This window comes from Pygoscelis adeliae, unplaced genomic scaffold (assembly GCF_000699105.1).
Source record: "Pygoscelis adeliae isolate BGI_AS28 unplaced genomic scaffold, ASM69910v1 Scaffold669, whole genome shotgun sequence".
Classification (NCBI taxonomy): domain Eukaryota; kingdom Metazoa; phylum Chordata; class Aves; order Sphenisciformes; family Spheniscidae; genus Pygoscelis; species Pygoscelis adeliae.
In genome coordinates this window covers 22,173-39,548 of record NW_008825439.1, presented here as the reverse complement: position 1 = coordinate 39,548, position 17,376 = coordinate 22,173, and the positions used below count along the sequence as shown (strand labels likewise).

Here is a 17,376-nt window from a genome sequence, read left to right as displayed (position 1 = left end):
TCCATGCAAGAAGAGGTGAATGGTACTGCAATGCTAGAGGGGAGCCTAGGGTGCTAAGATCCACCCCGAGCCCCATCGCTGCCCATTACTCGTGACTTTTTGGCAAGTCAGACTAATTTCTCTCCAGTTCAACTTGTTCCTGGCCAGCTGTTCAGCTGTATGATGATGCTTGCCCACTTAGTGTATGGAGGGCAATGTTTGGAAAGGTCCTTGGGTCTCCTGAGGCATGATGGCAAATGACCATCCTTTGGAGAGTTCACTGTACTTGAGTCAAAACTATTCACAACTTCTGTGGTTTTGCTAACAGTGAGTTCTGTTCAAACAGGTGCCTCTGAGCCAAAAAACATGATTTACATGAGCCGCCTGGGGATCTGGGGGGAGGGCACCCCTTTCAGAGCGTTTGATGAGTTCCTGCATGCAATTGAAAAGAGGTAAGTCATGTCCAGCATCCCTTTTCACGTGGCTTGCATTTTGTAGCAGCCTTTGTTTGGGAAGTGGGTGCACTGCCTGAGGACAGTGTCTGAGGACAGCTTGAGCCAGGAGAGGTGGTGGTTCTGCAGAGGCACCTACCCTACGCTGCCCTGTAGCAGAGGAAGGGGTTTCACAGCTCTCTTCCTCTCCCAGGGGAGTTGGTGCAATGGAGATCGTGGCAATGGACATGAAGGTCAGTGGAATGTACATTGCCAGGCAGCTCAGTTTCACTGGAGTGACCTTCAGAATCGAGGAGATCCCGCTGGATCAGCAGTACAAGATTGTCTACGACAAGGCAGCGAAGTTGGTGAGCTGGTCCCACTGCAGCGGGGAGACTGATGTTTAATTGCGCTTTGGGCATGGCCACATGTTATGTGGGAGGGTTTGAGGACCCTAAATGTGGTCATGACCACAGACTTTGTTTATAAGAAAGAAGAGGGGTACGCGTGCTCAGCTTACATAAAAAGTTGTCATCTGTTTTTTGCTTCTATATAAAAGTTCCGTATTTGCAAACCAGAGCTTGCAACATCATGCTAGCACAGAGAGAATGACCAGACTTCATTCAGCCTAACACAGCGACATAAATACTGATGTTAAATCAGATTATCAAACCCCAGACTGTTCTAATACCCTTCTGCACAGAGTAATGAAAAAGAAAACTAAGATTATTAACTCAGCCTTTCTCGGTATTGTCTGCAGTGGGCAGAGGCCTTGATGGTGTTCCAGCAGGCAGCCGACTGGATCGGCTTGGAGTCTCGGAAATCCTTGTGGGGTCAGTTCTGGTCAGCTCACCAGCGCTTCTTCAAGTATCTCTGCATTGCTGCTAAAGTCCGGCGACTCGTTGAGCTTGCCAAGGAAGAGCTGGCAAAGGATAAGGTGTGGTATCGGAGCCTCGCTGCAGTGGCAGCAGCCATCAGTCTTACGTTATAAGATATCTTTTTGTAGTCTGTAACCAGAGGGATTTAATTATTATTCAGCTTGACTTGAACGCAATTTCAAACCTCTTTAAGGATGAATTTCTCTCCAGATTAACCAGAATGAAGTGCAGTATCCAGGTTTCTGAGAACATTCACGGTAAATTATACTGGGGAGTTAACATGGTCTCGTCTTCTGAGGCTTTACCCACTGCTCATTTATGGTAGATGTGGGCAAGCTGATCTGAAACAGTATTTTGGATCGTGTTCAAGCTAGAAGAGGTACCAGATCCTTCACCTTGAGCGCAGCCCTGTCCTTTCATCCGTCTGGATGCAATTTGGGAATTTTAGGCAGAAACAACCTAGCAAAGTCAGTTAGCTTCTGTAATCAGAGTCATCCTCTCTGCGGTGTGAGCAGATGTACGGTTTTGGATGCTGAAAAATTTGAGGTGGTTCTTGATCAGGAGCTCTGCTACAGGCCCAACATGTATTTGCGACAGGGTCCGAGGGAAACGTACCTGGGACTGTGAAATACAATCTCTTGAGCCTGTAGCTGTTTGCCCCGACGCCGGCTGCGGTACAGCCTCCCTGACGCCTTGCTGTGCTGTCCCTTGTGTTTCCCTGCAGTGTATCGTCATCGGCCTGCAGTCCACTGGGGAGGCTCGCACCAGAGAAGTCCTGGATGAGAACGATGGACATCTAAATTGTTTTGTCTCTGCTGCAGAGTGAGTTAAAAATCCCTGTTTTTCTGCTGGGGAGATGCATGGGAGGCTGGAGGCGTGCTAGGGAAAGCCCTGCCCTGGGGCCGCTTATCACCTGCAGTTCTTGAAATGCAGTTTCATAATGCCTCGCCCTATACAGACTCTAAATAGAGAGGATACTTAGCTGGGTCCTTGAGGCACTATTTCTTCAGCATGACTTTATGAGCTAGATCCTGGATTTTGAAACTTCCTGTGGTCCAAACTTGCACGAACAGCCTGATCCAACTCTACACACTGAAAGGAACTGGCAGGTGTAGGAGAGCCAGAAATGTGAGCTCAGATGTGGTTTGTGTGGGTCTGAGTCTGGAAGACGGGGCTGTGGAGAATGGAGAAATGAGCAAGAGAATCTCGTGTAATGACAGAGGCTGGGATGATAATGTGAGGCGACATTGCTGGAGCAGTGAGAGGAAGGAATGGTCCAAGGAGTTTAGATTTGCCGGTGTTGGCTTTCAGCACATGTACAGGGCAGGACATGTTGTTCAGTTGCCGGGCTTCTGCAGTGTCCTGGTTGTGTTGCCTTTGTTCCTAGCTAAAGGCTGAGTTGGTTGTGCCTGCAGTGGAGCCAGCAGCAGGACTCCTGCTACCCTTTCAGCAGAGAATGAGGCTTATGCTCCCCCACATTTCTGCAGCTTTCAGAATACTAGCCTGTCCCATGAACGCGGCTGTTCCTGCACGATGGGTGACGAAAACCTGGGACGTTGGGTTGAGTTGTGTTTCCTCTGTACTGCAGGTGACAGGGCTGTTATTGTTTTCTTTTGAAGTGACTTTTAACGCGGGTGAAAGCAATGAGAGATGCCAGAGACAGTACGTGTCCAGTTTAGGCAAAGCTGTCCTCCCTTGTGGATGGAGGGGTTGTGTTGGTCTGTGTCACTCTGCTGTCCCCAGTCCATTCCTGAAAAACAAATACCAGTTTGGTGACAGTGCGCAAGGCAAGTCTAACGACTGCTTGGATTGATTTAGTCTCTTGGATTGTTTTTCATGTCACAGAATTCAGAGGAATTGAGTCTAGAGGACTACATGGTCCCTTTGAGCCTTGCTCAGCTGTCGAAGGAGGAAGGGTCTGTTAGTGATCACGCGCACTGCTCGGCTCTGTCCCCAGTTCTAGAGGCAAGAGCTCTTTGCTCAGCAGCACTGGCCAGATAACTGAGTGTCTCCTGGCATCTGCTGAGCCTCCAACTGCGGCGTCCTGGTTTTACAGCACTTCAGGGGATTTCTTGAGGGGAGTGTGCTGGGAAGAAGCAGTTGTTTAAAAGATGCCGAGAAACGGGGTTAAAAATAAACGGATTGTTCAGTGAGTGAATACCAGCCCAACCCTTTGTTTGCAGGGAAGACGGGGAGTTGCAAGTGTCGGGAAAAACGAGCAAGGTTTCATGGCAGGGAGGCTCCAGACCCGAGAGTGAGTCTTTGCATTTTGAGCCCAGGGTCCCCCCCAGCACACAGGACAAAAGGGCTCTTTCTGGTGCCGTGTAATTGCAATCACTTAATAGCCAGCACAGGGCTCTGCCGCTTCAGGGAGTGGTGCTGTCTCTGTCTCCTTCAGCCCCTCACTCCAAGGGTCTTAGAGCTCCCTCCCTGGTTCCCAAGACTCCCTTTTTCTCACACGGGCGAGTTGTCATGTCCATACCTCTCAGCTGTTGCTTTCAACATTATTTTTTTTTTCCAACCAGAGATCATTCAGCACTGCCTTCTCATTGCACTGGGGGTACATCCCCACCCAACATGATCAACATTCAAGCATTTGCTCTTTTATTTGCAGAACAGCCCACAGAAACATTTGTTTTCCACCTCTTATGATTTTTTCCATTCACCTGAAAGCACTACGTATCCGTGTTTTGTCACTTTTCTCTGTTTCGTGGGCAAGCAGGCCCACGTCCAGTTATTCAGAGGACTTGGTGGAGCACATTTGTTGGACAGCCTGACGGTGGTCTCTGCTGTCAGAGCATGGAGAGGGGCTGGGACACTGGGACTTACTGGATTTTTCAGTAGTGATGTAACGGCTTCCCAGTATAGTGTTTCCCATTTAAAATTCCCTCTTAGTTGCTATATAAAGGTCTTGCAACTTTGGCATGCCACATGGTCTGTTGCAGTGTCTCCCTGGAACAGCCCCGCTCCCTCCGCCAGCAGGGAGGCCGCGGCAGAGAGCGTTTTTCCCGGCGTTACAGTGCTTTGCATCCCTCAGCATGCCCATTTCACGGCCGAGGATCTGCTGGCGCAGCCCACGCTCCCGTGGCCAACTTCTGTGTCTCCCAGCAGAACCCTTTGGTGAAACATGTTCAGTCTGAGGTGCTGCTGTTCTGGAGAGCCATGCCGTACCAGTGGCTGGCTGATCACGCGCTGGTAGTTGTGGTGCAGGATTTACCCCTCTTTCATGAAATGTGGTGCTATCTCAAATACACATTGCTACATGATAACCGGCAGATGTTCCTATTCCTGGTAGCTAGAATAAATTTTGCATCTTACTTTCAGAGGCGTCTTTCTATCACTAATTCAGAAGCACTTTCCTTCAACCAAAAGAAAGAGAGAAAAAGGAACTGGCATTAAAAGAAAACGTAAGAGCACACTCCACTGCCCAGCATCTGACCTCCTGCCTTGCTGCTTCACCCCAGCCACTCAGCTTTTTCTTTTTCCCTTTTCCCTACTTCATGCTTTTTGCTACTCTGCCCTGGTTTCAGTTTGCCCTCCTGCACATCTCCCATCACTCTCTCTCATCTGGAGGACGGCAGCTCTAGGTCATTCACCCTTTCCTCCCTCTAACCCAATTCCCTGTCACAGTGTAGGTCCTCACCTCCACCACTTGCCCGGTAGCTATGCCCCTCTCCCTCAGCCGCCTCCTTGCCTAGACTGGTGGGCAGATTGCACAAGAGTCCTGGCTGCATGTCTGAAGCCCTCTTGCAGCAAGGGGGGGTTTCTCCACTACCCCTTACTTATAGCATGGCAGGTGACCTGGGGAAAAAAAAATCACTTCCCTGCCAAATTATTGGCTGCGGCTGCAGGTAAGAAGAGTTTTGGGATTTCTCCTCCAGTGGGACGCGGGAAAGGAGGAAGAGGGGGACAGCAGCACTGGCAGATTGTGGAGGTTGTCCTGACTGGCTGCTCTTGCAGAGCAGCCTGTGCAAGCTGGTTTGTGAACCCTCTCACACAGCAGGGGCATGTCTTACTGTGCTTGGAAGTAAACGACATCCCGAAACACTGGCACCTTCCCGTGTCCTGCACATTCCTCTGGAGGCAGTCAAACCTGCGGACTCCTTCCTCTGAGGAGTTAGCACTGCTTAGAGCCGGCTGTGTGTTCATCCTGACGTGTGCAACTAGCTTCAGCCCTGATAAAGATTGCCTTGTTCTTCCTTTCTCTCTCTTCCTTTCTCTTCCTTTCTCTCCGTCCCCCTCTCTCCTTCCCTTCCTAACTCCCCCCCGCCCCTCCCTGAGAGGCTCTGTCTCTCCAAGATCAGCCTTTCATTTGGGGCAATCTCAGCTATTTTGTGATTTCTCCTCCTCTTCCTCTTTCTGAGCTGGCACTTGCTGTTCTGCATTGATGCAGGAGGCTGGGGACTCTCCCTTGACACCGCTCGCTCTCCCTTGCAGGGAAGCAGAGGGGCCGCTGCGCCAAGGCTCTGAAAGGCACGTGTGAACCCGCGGGTGTGATCAAGATCAGCGACGACAGCAGCACCGACTCCGACATGGGGCTCGACAGTGACTTCAACTCCTCCCCGGAGTCCGTGTTTGAGACGGACGATGTCATCTTCGTTGAGCACACCTACAACGGCTTCGCAGCTGAGGACAGAAGTAAGCAGAGCAGCAGCACGGGGTTAGCTCCTTCCTCCCTGGGGGGAGCTGGGAACCGGAGTCACTTCATTCTAGTGCATGGCAGCCAGTGCTGGGGTGTGCAGCTGGAGGCAGCCACCCACCCCAGTGCCCTGCAAGCATGGACAGTGCCAGATCAGACATGACCCTTGGAGGGTCTGGCTAAGGGGACTGCAGAGTCGATGAGCTGAGATGTTCTTGGTGTCGTCTTGGAATGGTGAAGCTCCTTCTGTGCTTGGGACAGTCTTGTGGTCTTGGCTAGGTTTTATCCTGTGATGGTCAGACTTGGGCTTGTGAGGTTGATTCACATTAACCTGCTGTGATCAGTGAGCAGGAAGAATTCCCTACCAAAACAGGGGGAAGCACAGAGGGAATTCACTCCATGCTCAGCAGCATTTATTGCAAGTCAAGGTGTCTTTGCCTGCTCATCAGATAGTGCCCCTAGAAGCCCTTTGTGACTTTTTTTCCCCCCCTCTCTGATTTGCAATTATCAGGTGACTCTAAACTTTTGCATTTTACATTCCAGATAATTTTCACATGCTGCCCTCCCAGAAAGAGATACATGGCCTGAGAGAATTCGAACATGTGGAAAAGATGAAGCAGGACCTCCTAGCAAAAGTAAAAGCACTGGGCAAAGAGCTACCTCTCAATACCTTGGATGAACTGATCAATCACTTTGGGGGCCCGGAGCATGTGGCTGAGGTATTCCTCACAATCAAGAGTATATTTTGGTGGCACTGGGTGACAGGAAAAGGGGCCAGCAAAGGGGGTTCCTGCTGGAAGGGGGTTTCCTCTCCTTCCTTGCAGTCTGAAAAAGCTGTTGAGAATTGGCTTTCTAAATTGACTTGCTGCGCCGTGCAGGTCTCTCCTCTCTGCTAACAGCCTCTCTCTCTCCTGTGTGGTGTGTGCAGATGACGGGGCGGAAGGGCCGGGTAGTTTGCAGACCGGACGGCTCTGTCATGTTCGAGTCTCGTGCAGAGCAAGGCCTCTCTATAGACCACGTCAACCTGAAGGAGAAGGAACGTTTTATGAAAGGGGAGAAGGTGAGTTGGGTTCGAGCCAAGGAAACATCCAAACACCTGCATGGGAGCGAGTACACTGAGAGGGGAAGGAGAGGGAGGGTGCCTTTGCATGCTTTTGCCTTGCCAGCTTCAGGCCAAAAAGGCTCTGCAGCTTTTCTGACTGTCTGACCGACCTGCTGGAAGGTGACAAGGAGTCCTGGGTCCCTTCACGGGCTGGGGAGTTGTGCTGTGGGCTGTTTCTTGAAGCAGTTTTGCAGATGTCCAGGAATCTGACTCCCCTTTCTCACTTCTTGTCTCTCCCTTAGCTTGTAGCAATAATCTCTGAGGCCTCCAGCTCAGGTATCTCTCTCCAAGCAGACAGACGGGTGAAAAACCAGAAGCGCCGGGTCCACATGACGCTGGAGTTGCCCTGGAGCGCAGACCGGGCCATACAGCAGTTTGGTGAGGGCTGGGTGTTCTTGGTCACTGTCCCCTTCCCCTGAGCATGGTTCAGGCCGTGAAGCCTCTGGCAGCCCTGGGAAGGAAAGGCATGCGTGGCCGCCCGAGCCAGGCTTGTGCTGCAGCTGGGGCAGGTGTATTTAGCTTTCTGAGTTACGGCACCTTGCAGAGCCCAGTGCTCCCGTGTTTTGCTAGGATGGAAATGCAGACACAAAGCAGTTGTGACTGATTTATCTTGTGGGGAAGGTTTTTGTTGACTTCAGGAGTGATTTGCAGTGTGGGAAGGGGGAACCCTCCCATACATGTTACCAGTGTCTCCTCATAAAACATGCCCGGGGATGCCTGGGGATTTCTGTTCCACCCTGGGGAGGCTCTGTAGGATGGGGAGGGACAGTTCCTCAATACGTGAGCGCAAAAGAAATAATGCACATCCTGGCTTAAACTGAGGAGTCACTCCTCAGCCCCAGAGGGTCAGGGCTATAAACTCAACTCTGCCAAGGTCTCAGCAGCACCAGGGTGATGAAAGCGACTGTGCCTCTGTCCTTTTACCCCAAAGAGCGATCTCCTTTGAAAACCAGCATGATGGAAGGTCGTTTTGGTGCTCTCACCTCCTGCTCAGCTTCCCTTCCCGTACCAGTCAGGCTGTACCAACCTCTTCTTTCACTTCTGTTCTCATGTCCTTGTAGGTCGAACGCACCGATCAAACCAGGTTTCTGCTCCAGAGTATGTCTTCCTTATCTCTGAGCTGGCAGGGGAGAGGAGGTTTGCATCCATCGTGGCAAAACGTCTGGAGAGCCTAGTAAGTGCCTTGCAGCAAAGAGATTAATGTGTCAGTTCCAATTCTCTCTGAAGAGCTTCCATTTCGGTGTTCCCACTGGCATGGCCAACGTAACTAGTACGGGGGATTGCATCACCCCCGACTGAAGGTAATGCAGTTGTGGAACGCAGGCAGCTTTCAGCATCCTGGGATTTGGGAAAGAAAGTGAAGAAGAATACATAACCAAGGCATCAGGAGGAATTTCAGGGAAGCAGAACCCAATTCCAGATGCTGGAATTCCCCCTCTGTTACAGGAGCGTAAACCCATCTGTTTCCAGAAAGCTGATGGAATAATTAATTTGTCTCTGTTTCATTTTTCTTCACTTCTGATAAATCCCCAAATACTTTGGTAAAAGTCTCCAATATTCCAGAGCAACACTGCCTCCCCGCAGCACGTTCTTATCCTGGCCTCCTCTGAGACATGGCTTTGGCCATCCTTCTCTGGTGTTTTGCAACAGCTGAAAGTAAGAATTTTTTGCTTGGTCTGCCTTCCTAGGGTGCCTTAACTCACGGAGACCGCCGGGCCACCGAATCCCGAGACCTCAGCAAGTACAACTTTGAGAATAAGGTAACTTTCGGCTGTTCTCGGGGTAGCTCAGCCAAGGAGGGGTTGCTGTAGTTAGCAAGTGCCTTCAGTGGGAGCCAGAGCCAGGAAGATCGTTGCTGGCATCTACAGGCAGGATCTGGCCTAGCACGCAGCTCCCCGCGTGTAGCCTCATGTACAGCATACAGAACTGAGTTCATATATCAGCGTTGTGCATCTGAGCACCACGCTGGTGAGAGGATTGTGCTCCCATGGGGGAGCCGGGAAGGGCGCTTGGGCCTCTGCCCCCAAGGGAGCTGGTGCCAGCGCCGGGGTGCGGACGTGCAGGTTCCTGTACTCTGGTCCCCCAGGGACAGAGGAGGCCCCTGACACGTGGCTTCCCCCTTGGCACAGCCACCAGGTCGGTGGCCTTTTCGGGAGGCGATGGCTTTCTCTGGAGTGCCAGCAGAAGTGTTGTGACACACTCAGTCCACCGCTGGGCTGCCAACGCAGGTTTGTCCCACGCGTGATTCTTGTCTCCTTTCACAGTACGGGGCTAAAGCACTAGACAGAGTTCTCTCCACTATCCTCAACCACACGGAGAACAGAGTTCCTGTGCCCGAGAGCTATGACAGAGGGGAGGCTGCATTTTTCCATGGTAAGAGCATTACCAGCTCTGGGGTTTCTTTGCATCTTGCTGGCTGGGTCGGTCTCAGGTTTGAGACGCTTGAAGAACCGAGCAGCGGGCTGGAGCAGAAGGTCAGAGAGAGGGAACAGTACCACTGGCTTAGCAGCTCACTAGTGAGCAGGGCAATTGGCCACCCAGATGCATGTCACCCTGCCAGAGGTGGGGGAAAATGGGTCTGGGACAAGCTTAGCTGTGAAATAACGGGCACAGCTGGAGGGAAAGCAGCCCTGCAGGACTGCTGAGGAGAAGCTTAACCCTGAAATGCACAAGCTGTCTTCTGCCGTTCTAGAAATGAAGCAAGGTCTCATCTCTGTGGGGATCTGCTGCAATCAGATGAAGTATGGCACCGTCTCAGTGGAGAAGGGTACGTGTCAAGCTTTTCCTGTCCAGCGTAGGGGAGAAGTGAAAGAGGAGGGGGTGTCATGGCCCACCCGGTCCATATGCATGGGAGCACAGCCTCGAGGGGTTTGCTGTGCAGCCGGGGCAGGATGTTTGCTTTGAGGGGAGGGTCCTGCGGGGATTAGCCCACGCTGCAGGTCACGTTGCCCTGCAGCAGCCTGGCAGCTGACCACAGCCTGGAGGAACAGCCCTCGGGCTGCTGTCTTGTGCATTAGCGCCGTGCTGCTGTCAGGAAGGGACGTCGGGTGGTTTGTCGGGTGGTTTGTTGTTGGGTGGCTCTCTTTAGGAGCGTGCTGGTGCGCTCTATGCCCAGCTGCGCCACGTTCCCTGACCCGCCACGCTCTTGCAGACTGCTCCATCACCAAGTTCCTGAACCGCATCCTGGGTCTGGAGGTGGACAAGCAGAACATGCTCTTCCAGTATTTTTCTGACACCTTTGACTATCTGATTGAAAAGGACAAGAAGGAGGGCAAATACGACATGGGCATCCTAGGTATGGAGAAAAGAGGGGTGGACAGACCTCTCCCTACTGCACCCTTGAGGTTCTCTGCTCCTCCCTGTGCTGACTGATGGCTGTTCCACGGCCATCTCGGGCACTGCCGTGTCCCCACACAGCACAGATCTTGAGACTCTTGCAGGGAGAGGAGGCGGTACGGAAAGATGTATCTTACAGCAGTCTTTTCTCCTTCTACAGATTTAGCCCCAGGAGTGGATGAGATCTACGAGGAGAGCAAGGAGGTCTTTCTGACCCCTGGGCACCCGCAGGATGGGCAGGTCGTGTTTTATAAGGTAGGCAGCCTGCACAGCTATCTCTGCAGTCCAGTCTCTCCAGTGCTTCCCAGTCTGGGGCCGTGAGCTGCTGGGTCCCTCCCCCTGCCCTGTGGCTTTGCGTCATGTTTGTGTCACATCTGCCTTGGCCATGAGCAGGTGACTGATGCTGGGAGTTACACGGAGGAGGCAAGGAGAGGCCCCGTCCTGCCCCAGGGGCTCGGAGCTGCCATAGCCGGGAGGGCAGTCTGGCAGTGCCTGTTTCTAGGCTACAGCAGCACCAAGTTTTTGCTGGGGGTGTGATTTGTGAGACAGACACTGATGCAATTGTCCTGTGCTCTAAAGTTACAGAATCCCTGTTTGTCCCTGTTTAGATCAGTGTCGACAGAGGCTTAAAGTGGGAGGAAGCTTATGAGAAGTCACTCAAACTGACAGGATCCTTCGATGGGTTCTACCTCTCCTACAAGGTAGGTCCGTGGGCTCTGCCAGGGTGGCACCTCAGCTTGGAGGATGACTCCAATGGGAGAAGGTCCACCATGGCTGTAAGAGGTCTATGTCTGACCTCTTGCTGGGGGCTGGGAGATGCCTCCAGGAACCTCAATCCTGGAAGGAAGGGGGTTAGTTTAGAGGAATATGGGCTTTGGGGAGAGAGGCTGTGACTGTAACCATCAGCTCTACCCTGACAGATGCGAGGCTGCAAACACACCTGTCTGCTGGCAGAGCAGAGCCGCGGGAAGAACTTCATCCTCTACAAGCCAAATATTGGGAAGCAAAGCCAGCCTGAGAGCCTGGACAGTCTGCAAAAGAAATACCGGCGGGTAGGTGGGAGCTGTAGCCCTCCAGTGTGGGGAGAGGGAAAAGCCTCTTTCTCTGGGCAGAGGTGGCTTTGGAAGGACATTTACTGTAACCTCTTTACAGCTCCTCGTAGCCCGTTGTGGATTGGGCAGAGATAGTGGTAGCACCCGCGTGTCCTCACTCCCAACCCTGGATTTCAAGTCTCAGCTGCATGTTGGACAGTGGAAAATCTCTAGTGCTGTGTGTTTCTTCTGCAGGTGCTGCCCGAGGAAGCCAAGGAGCACTGGGAGAGCAGTTACCACTTCTCCTTGAAGAAGTGTAACCATGCCGTCTGGTAAGGCATCTGCAAGCCCCAGCCTGTCCTACCCTCCCCAAGGCAGAGTTGGTGTTGGGGAGAGGGTCCCTGGCTGTGGCAGTGGGGAAGGACCATGCCAGGGAGGCTGTGGGTGGGGGGTCCTGCTCTGCCGTGGGAGCCTGTGCTGATTTGGGTGGTTTTCTCCCATTTGAACTGAAGGAACAGGAGCTGCAAGCTGATCCAGGAAGGGAAGGAGTGCTTCCAGGGCATGCGCCTCCGTCACTACTACATGCTGTGTGGGGCCCTGCTGCGGGTCTGGAGCAAGATCGCCAGCATCATGGCAGACATCACCAACACCAGCTACCTGCAGATCGTCCGCCTCAAGACCAAGGAGAAGAAGAAACAAGTCGGTGGGTGAAGCGCTGGGAAGGGGAAGGGAAGCAGGACATTTTAGGAGAGGGAAGAAGGGGTCCCGCTGCCCAGTGCCAAGATTCCCTTCCTAAAAAGGGGCTTGTTCCAGCCTGGAAGCACCCGCTGCTTAGGTGACCCCATGGGAAGGAGGCGACCTGGGGCTACCCTGGTGTGTGTTTGGCCACTGGGCAGAGGGTGTGAGCCAGGCCGGAGCTGCCCGCTCCATGCCCATGTGAAGCGGTGCTGTTGCTGCCTGCTAGGAGCCTGCCGTGAAGCTGCTTTTGCTCTGGTTACAGTCCCGTCTCCCTGCTCTGCAGCCCGGCCGAGAGGCGAAGCAGGCTGGGAGTGTGCTTGACAGATGGGCCCCAGTGCTGCTGCCCATCCCTCTGTCCCCACAGTGCCCTGTCCCTTCCCGGAGTGCTTTGGGGACTGATGCACATTCCTCCCCTAGGGATAAAGATCCCCGAGAGCTGTGTCCGTAAGGTGCTGGAGGAGCTGAAGCAGATGGACGAGAACGTGAAGCGAAAGCACAACCGACTCCTCCAGGCCCAAGAGCAGAGCCCGCAGTTCTCCCTGCCACTGCACATCCTGCCACAGCCCCTGGACCTCACGCAGACGGGGCCCGGGGTCCCCCTGCCCAGGCACCCTCTGCGCCAGGACGAGATCCTGGACTTGACCTACAGCCCTCCCAGCAACAGCATTCCCGACGTGGTGATGAACCCAGAGCCTGGTGCGTTGTGCTTCCCCTCGGAGCCCGTTCTCCAACCACACCAGCAGCACAGGTTACCCTTTGGCTTCAGCCACCCTTCTGCCTTCAAGAGCCCGGCCCCTGTCCTGGAGGGGAACATGCCTCTGAGCTCCTCGCTGCATGAACACCTGCCTCTGCCTCACCCAGGACCCTTGCAGACACTGCAGCAGCAGCAGGAAGATTTTGTCCAACAGGATGGGAATATCAATTTTAGAGAGATCCTGGAGGACATGCTAAGGACGTTAAATGGGGCCCCCCAGGAGAACATACTCCCCCAGGAGCGCCAGAGTGTGATCCAGTTCAGTGGGCCTTTCCCAGAGTTCTGAAAGCCGGCTGGGCACGCCAGGTGATGCTTGGCTGCTGTGGATCCATATCCTTTGGTGCAGAGGTGAGAGCTGGGGAGCCCCAGCTTTTCTACTGGTTTGGACTGACCCTTTTCTGTTTTTGAGGGAAGAAAAAAAACCCTATAGTTCCTTAAAGAAAAGTTTATTTATGTATAATATACAGTCAGGCATGTATAGATTTGTATATAACATGCGCTTGGGGCGACTTGAGTGCTGCCAAGTTCAGCTGATCTGGACTGATGGTCTCTGCTGTGTTCGAGTCCTGCTCAAAGGTCAGTGCCCGTGTAGGACTGAGGAGAGACGCCCCCTCCTCTGTGCCCGTCCCCCTGCAGACTACTGAGTTTCCAAGCTGGGTGGTGCCTTCCCCAGCCCTCCAGCCCAGACAGCTGGTCCCCCCAAGAGCTGGCTGACCAAACTGTGTCTGCATTGGCTGCTGCCAGCTTTCCTCTTGGGCTGCCCCAGCCCTGCTGTGGGCCTTGAGGCTGCTCTGGAGGGCTGGGTCGGAAGGCAGGGGTGAAGGGGAAGGGAATGCTCTCCCAGAGGAGTCAGGAGCCACTGAGCTCAAGTGTCCCTCTGTGCAGGGCTGAGCAGGCGTGGCTGAGAGAAGCAAAACTGACTGTGCCTGCTCTGCCCTTCCCAGGAAGGGACAACGACACCTCTGGGGCTGCCTGAGCTCCGCAGGAGAGGGTGGGAGCTGGCTGCACCCGTGCCTCGTTTGTCAGTATCGTGGCAGAGCTTGTGAGTTTGTCAGAGCTCAGCCACACCGGGACCACGGGGAGATTCCCCAGAGCAGAAGGGCTGCATGTCCCATCAGCCTGTCCTGCACTTTAGCCTCGCAAGGTCGCTGTGGCTGGCCGTGCTTTGTCCATCTTCCTGCTATCGTGTGGTGTCCTTTCACCTGGCCATCTCACCGGCCCTGTTCTGTAGGGCTTGTCCTTGTCTGGGCCGTGGACGCAGGCCCGGGTGTCTGGATTTGGGCGACCCAGCCCTGCCCACCGCTGACCTCGGTGAGAGCTGCTCCCAGGCCCCAGAAGGGAAGAGTTCCCTGGTGAGCGCTGGGGATGTGCGATATCGCTGCTCACGCTGCAAATTCAACCTCCAGTACCAAAGAGCAAAGGTCTGTTTTGCAAAGCACTGCCCCAGACAACGCACTGCCCCTTGGCCAGGAGCGGCTGGGCGAGCTGCCTTCTCCCCAGGACAAAGGTAGCCTCCAGCCACCTTTGCCACCGTCCCTGTTCCAGCAGCATCTCACCTCGGCAGGTCCCGGGGAAACTGTCTTTTGTTCTTTCTCTTTAATCTAAGGAGTCTGGCAGGAAGCTGCCTGCTGGCTGGAGTGCTCCAGGCCTGGCAGCTCCTCCACAAGCCTCCCCTCTGCTGTGTTTCTTTTCTCTGCCTTGAGTCATCGAGGTATTTCCTAGAAGTGGCACCAGGATGTTTTCAGGGGAAGGACACGAGACCTTCCCTGGCTGGCCCGGCCCTTCCTCGGAGAGGACCTGGGGAAGGGAGGTCCAGCCAGGAGAGGCCTCTGCTGGGGTCCCCCCCATGCCCTGACAGGTCAGTCTTGAGGGGGCTGAAGCTTTACAGTGCCTGGTTGAGTCCCCTCCTCCAGGCAGAGAGCCTTGACCCCTTCCATGTCCCCCCCAGGGCTTAGGGACTGGCCGAGCGCCCTGTTTGCTGTTGGGAAGTGCTTTGGGTCAGTGTCCGCAGTGTTCGTGCTCCTGCTGAGACGGGAGCCACCTTCCCCGACACATTAAGACCGTGGACCTGCCCCACATGATGCACGCCTGGGCTCATTTTTGAGGTTGCTCTGGTCCCTCCCCTTCATTTTGGGGGCTTGTCCGTACCCCCCACACTCCCCAGCTGGCATCTGCCTCCCACCAGCCCGCCTGGCCAGGGTCAGCCCTGCAGTCCTGGCCGCTCGGGGCTGCATTTTACTGCATTCAAGTAAAACTCCTTACCTCAAAGTAAACACCAAAGATGGGGAGCCCCTGCCTGCCCCCGCCCCGGGGCCCTGCTGCTGCCCTGAGAGGTTTGTGCTTTTCCCGCAGCTTTGCTCATGGCAGCCATGCTCGCCTCTAGCCGCGGGGCCGGCCAGGGATCGCCGCTTTCTCGGGGTGCCGCAACAGCCCTTTCCTAGTCCTGAACAGAGCAAGGCTCTCCCCTTCCCCAGACCCTCCTCTATTTAAAATATATCCCAGTCCACGCCGCTCGTGGAGAGGCCCTGGCTTCGCCCGTGTCCTGGTTCGTTCGCTCGGCGCTCGCCGAATTCTCGGCGAGGAGAGAAAGGGACGCCGGGAAAACCCATTTCAGAGAGGCTTAAACTCAGGAATAGCGAGGAGGAATTCTCCCGCTAGGCACCCTCCGCCAGCCACTTCTCCGCTGACACCCGGAGGCTTACCTGGTGGCTTTGACATTAATTTTAAAATATATGCAATTCTCCCTCCCTGATCTCTGGAAAGACAGAGAGCACCTTCAAGGAAGCCCTTCCCTGCCCCGATCCTGTGTTTTTGTCAGGGTTAATAATATGTAACAATATCTTTTAACTAAATTATTATGCAGTTGTCCTACTGATTGTATGTATTTTTAAATGAGTCCTTTTTTTTTCTTCCCTTACACCTTTTTGTTAGCACTTTTTAATCCGCTTGTTGTTTGCCTTTGTTTTTCTATGTGTATTTATAATTAATTGAGATGTATATATGTAAAGAGATTTTTTTAGAATATGTGCCTTTGACTAATAATTCCTGAATTTTCTACTTGCCTCAGAAGGATAATTTTTCATTCTGCTCAGTAAAAATGGAAAGGAAGCCACATACGAGATTTCTGTAAGTCCCAGCTCTCTGTCTGTCCGTCCGTCTGTCCAGAGGTGTAGACCTGCCCCAGGATCCCACCCGGGACTCTGATCAGGATAGGGAATCTGAGGGCCAGGGTCCTGCCAGCAGCTGGAGTTTATCTCCAGCTGTGTCACCAACTCGGTGGCTGTTGAGGGCTGCTGTCCCGAGCCAGGCAGGGTCCGTGCGGGGGAGGATCCTCCCCGGCGCTAGCCCAAGCACTGGCCTTCGACGAGGCTGCTCCTTCCCGGCTTCGCTGGGGAAAACACAGATAAAGGAGCCACTGTTCAGGCATGTTCCTCCAGCACGAGCCGTTGTTTATCTCCAGCTGTGTCACCAACTCGGTGGCTGTTGAGGGCTGCTGTCCCGAGCCAGGCAGGGTCCGTGCGGGGGAGGATCCTCCCCGGCGCTAGCCCAAGCACTGGCCTTCGACGAGGCTGCTCCTTCCCGGCTTCGCTGGGGAAAACACAGATAAAGGAGCCACTGTTCAGGCATGTTCCTCCAGCACGAGCCGTTGCTGTTTTGTCGCTTGGGGCTGCTGCGGCACGGGGACATCTCGCCCAGGCACTGCCGGCCCCGCTCTGTCCCTGCGGGAGGTGGGACGGTGGTGGGCCATGGGCGCTGGTAATGGAGGAGCAATTTGCACCTCGCCTTGTGCAAGCACGGCTGGGCGTTGCGGTGCTGCTGAGAGGGTTCATGGCGAGACGGAATGGGGCTGCGGGGCAGCTCCCGAAACCGGCCCGCCTACCCCAGGGGGGGCTGAGCGGTCAGGCAGGCTCGAGCAGGATCCTCCTGGCATCCTTGATGTGCTCCGACTTGTGGGGACCAGCAAGGACCCTGGGGCTCTTCCCCACTCCACCCTTGGCCCCGCATTGAGGACAGGGCTCCCCATGGGGGCCAGGGTGGTTGGGGGCTGTGGACGTTAAGGGGAGACCCAGCAGCTCCCCCAGACCCTGGGGAAAAGAGGCAAAGCAGCGCAGCAAGTCACCTGTGAAACACGAGCTCTCCCTGCCCACGGAGACGCTGACCCGCTCTGGACTTGGCCGTTCAAGGCTGTGCTTTTGCAAGCACCGACAAGCTGCAGCCGAGACTTCCCGAGGAGGATGGATGCAGCTGTGGTCAGACACGTCTCCAGCTACACGAGGTATTTCGCCGTGTCCCAACATGACTTGGTTTTGTTTTGCTGTAATTGCTTCTGGCCATGGCTTGTGCCACTGCTGGAACTGTCCCCTTTGCTGCCCTGCCAGGGCCAGGAGGGGTTTCGGGGCCAGGAGGGGTTTCGGGGCCAGGAGGGGTTTCGGGGCCAGGAGGGGTTTCGGGGCCAGGAGGGGGGCTGCTGAGTGCCCAGGCTTTGCC

General features: G+C 54.4%; 1 protein-coding gene across 1 annotated transcript in view; it reads left to right on the top strand.

The window, feature by feature from the left end:
* SBNO2 (strawberry notch homolog 2 (Drosophila)) overlaps positions 1-13,349 on the top strand; it is a 68,947-nt gene extending 55,598 nt beyond the window's left edge. The window contains exons 13-32 of the mRNA XM_009331171.1: positions 326-431; positions 625-778; positions 1,171-1,347; positions 2,013-2,110; positions 4,613-4,695; positions 5,726-5,926; positions 6,471-6,646; positions 6,856-6,987; positions 7,272-7,407; positions 8,091-8,203; positions 8,718-8,789; positions 9,294-9,402; positions 9,722-9,796; positions 10,181-10,324; positions 10,526-10,620; positions 10,974-11,066; positions 11,286-11,417; positions 11,652-11,728; positions 11,909-12,099; positions 12,552-13,349. Of these exons, the coding sequence (XP_009329446.1) occupies positions 326-431; positions 625-778; positions 1,171-1,347; positions 2,013-2,110; positions 4,613-4,695; positions 5,726-5,926; positions 6,471-6,646; positions 6,856-6,987; positions 7,272-7,407; positions 8,091-8,203; positions 8,718-8,789; positions 9,294-9,402; positions 9,722-9,796; positions 10,181-10,324; positions 10,526-10,620; positions 10,974-11,066; positions 11,286-11,417; positions 11,652-11,728; positions 11,909-12,099; positions 12,552-13,174 (2,987 nt within the window). The 3' untranslated portion in view covers positions 13,175-13,349. The remainder of the gene's footprint in view (positions 1-325; positions 432-624; positions 779-1,170; positions 1,348-2,012; positions 2,111-4,612; positions 4,696-5,725; positions 5,927-6,470; positions 6,647-6,855; positions 6,988-7,271; positions 7,408-8,090; positions 8,204-8,717; positions 8,790-9,293; positions 9,403-9,721; positions 9,797-10,180; positions 10,325-10,525; positions 10,621-10,973; positions 11,067-11,285; positions 11,418-11,651; positions 11,729-11,908; positions 12,100-12,551) is intronic.
* Positions 13,350-17,376: the final 4,027 nt, after the last annotated feature.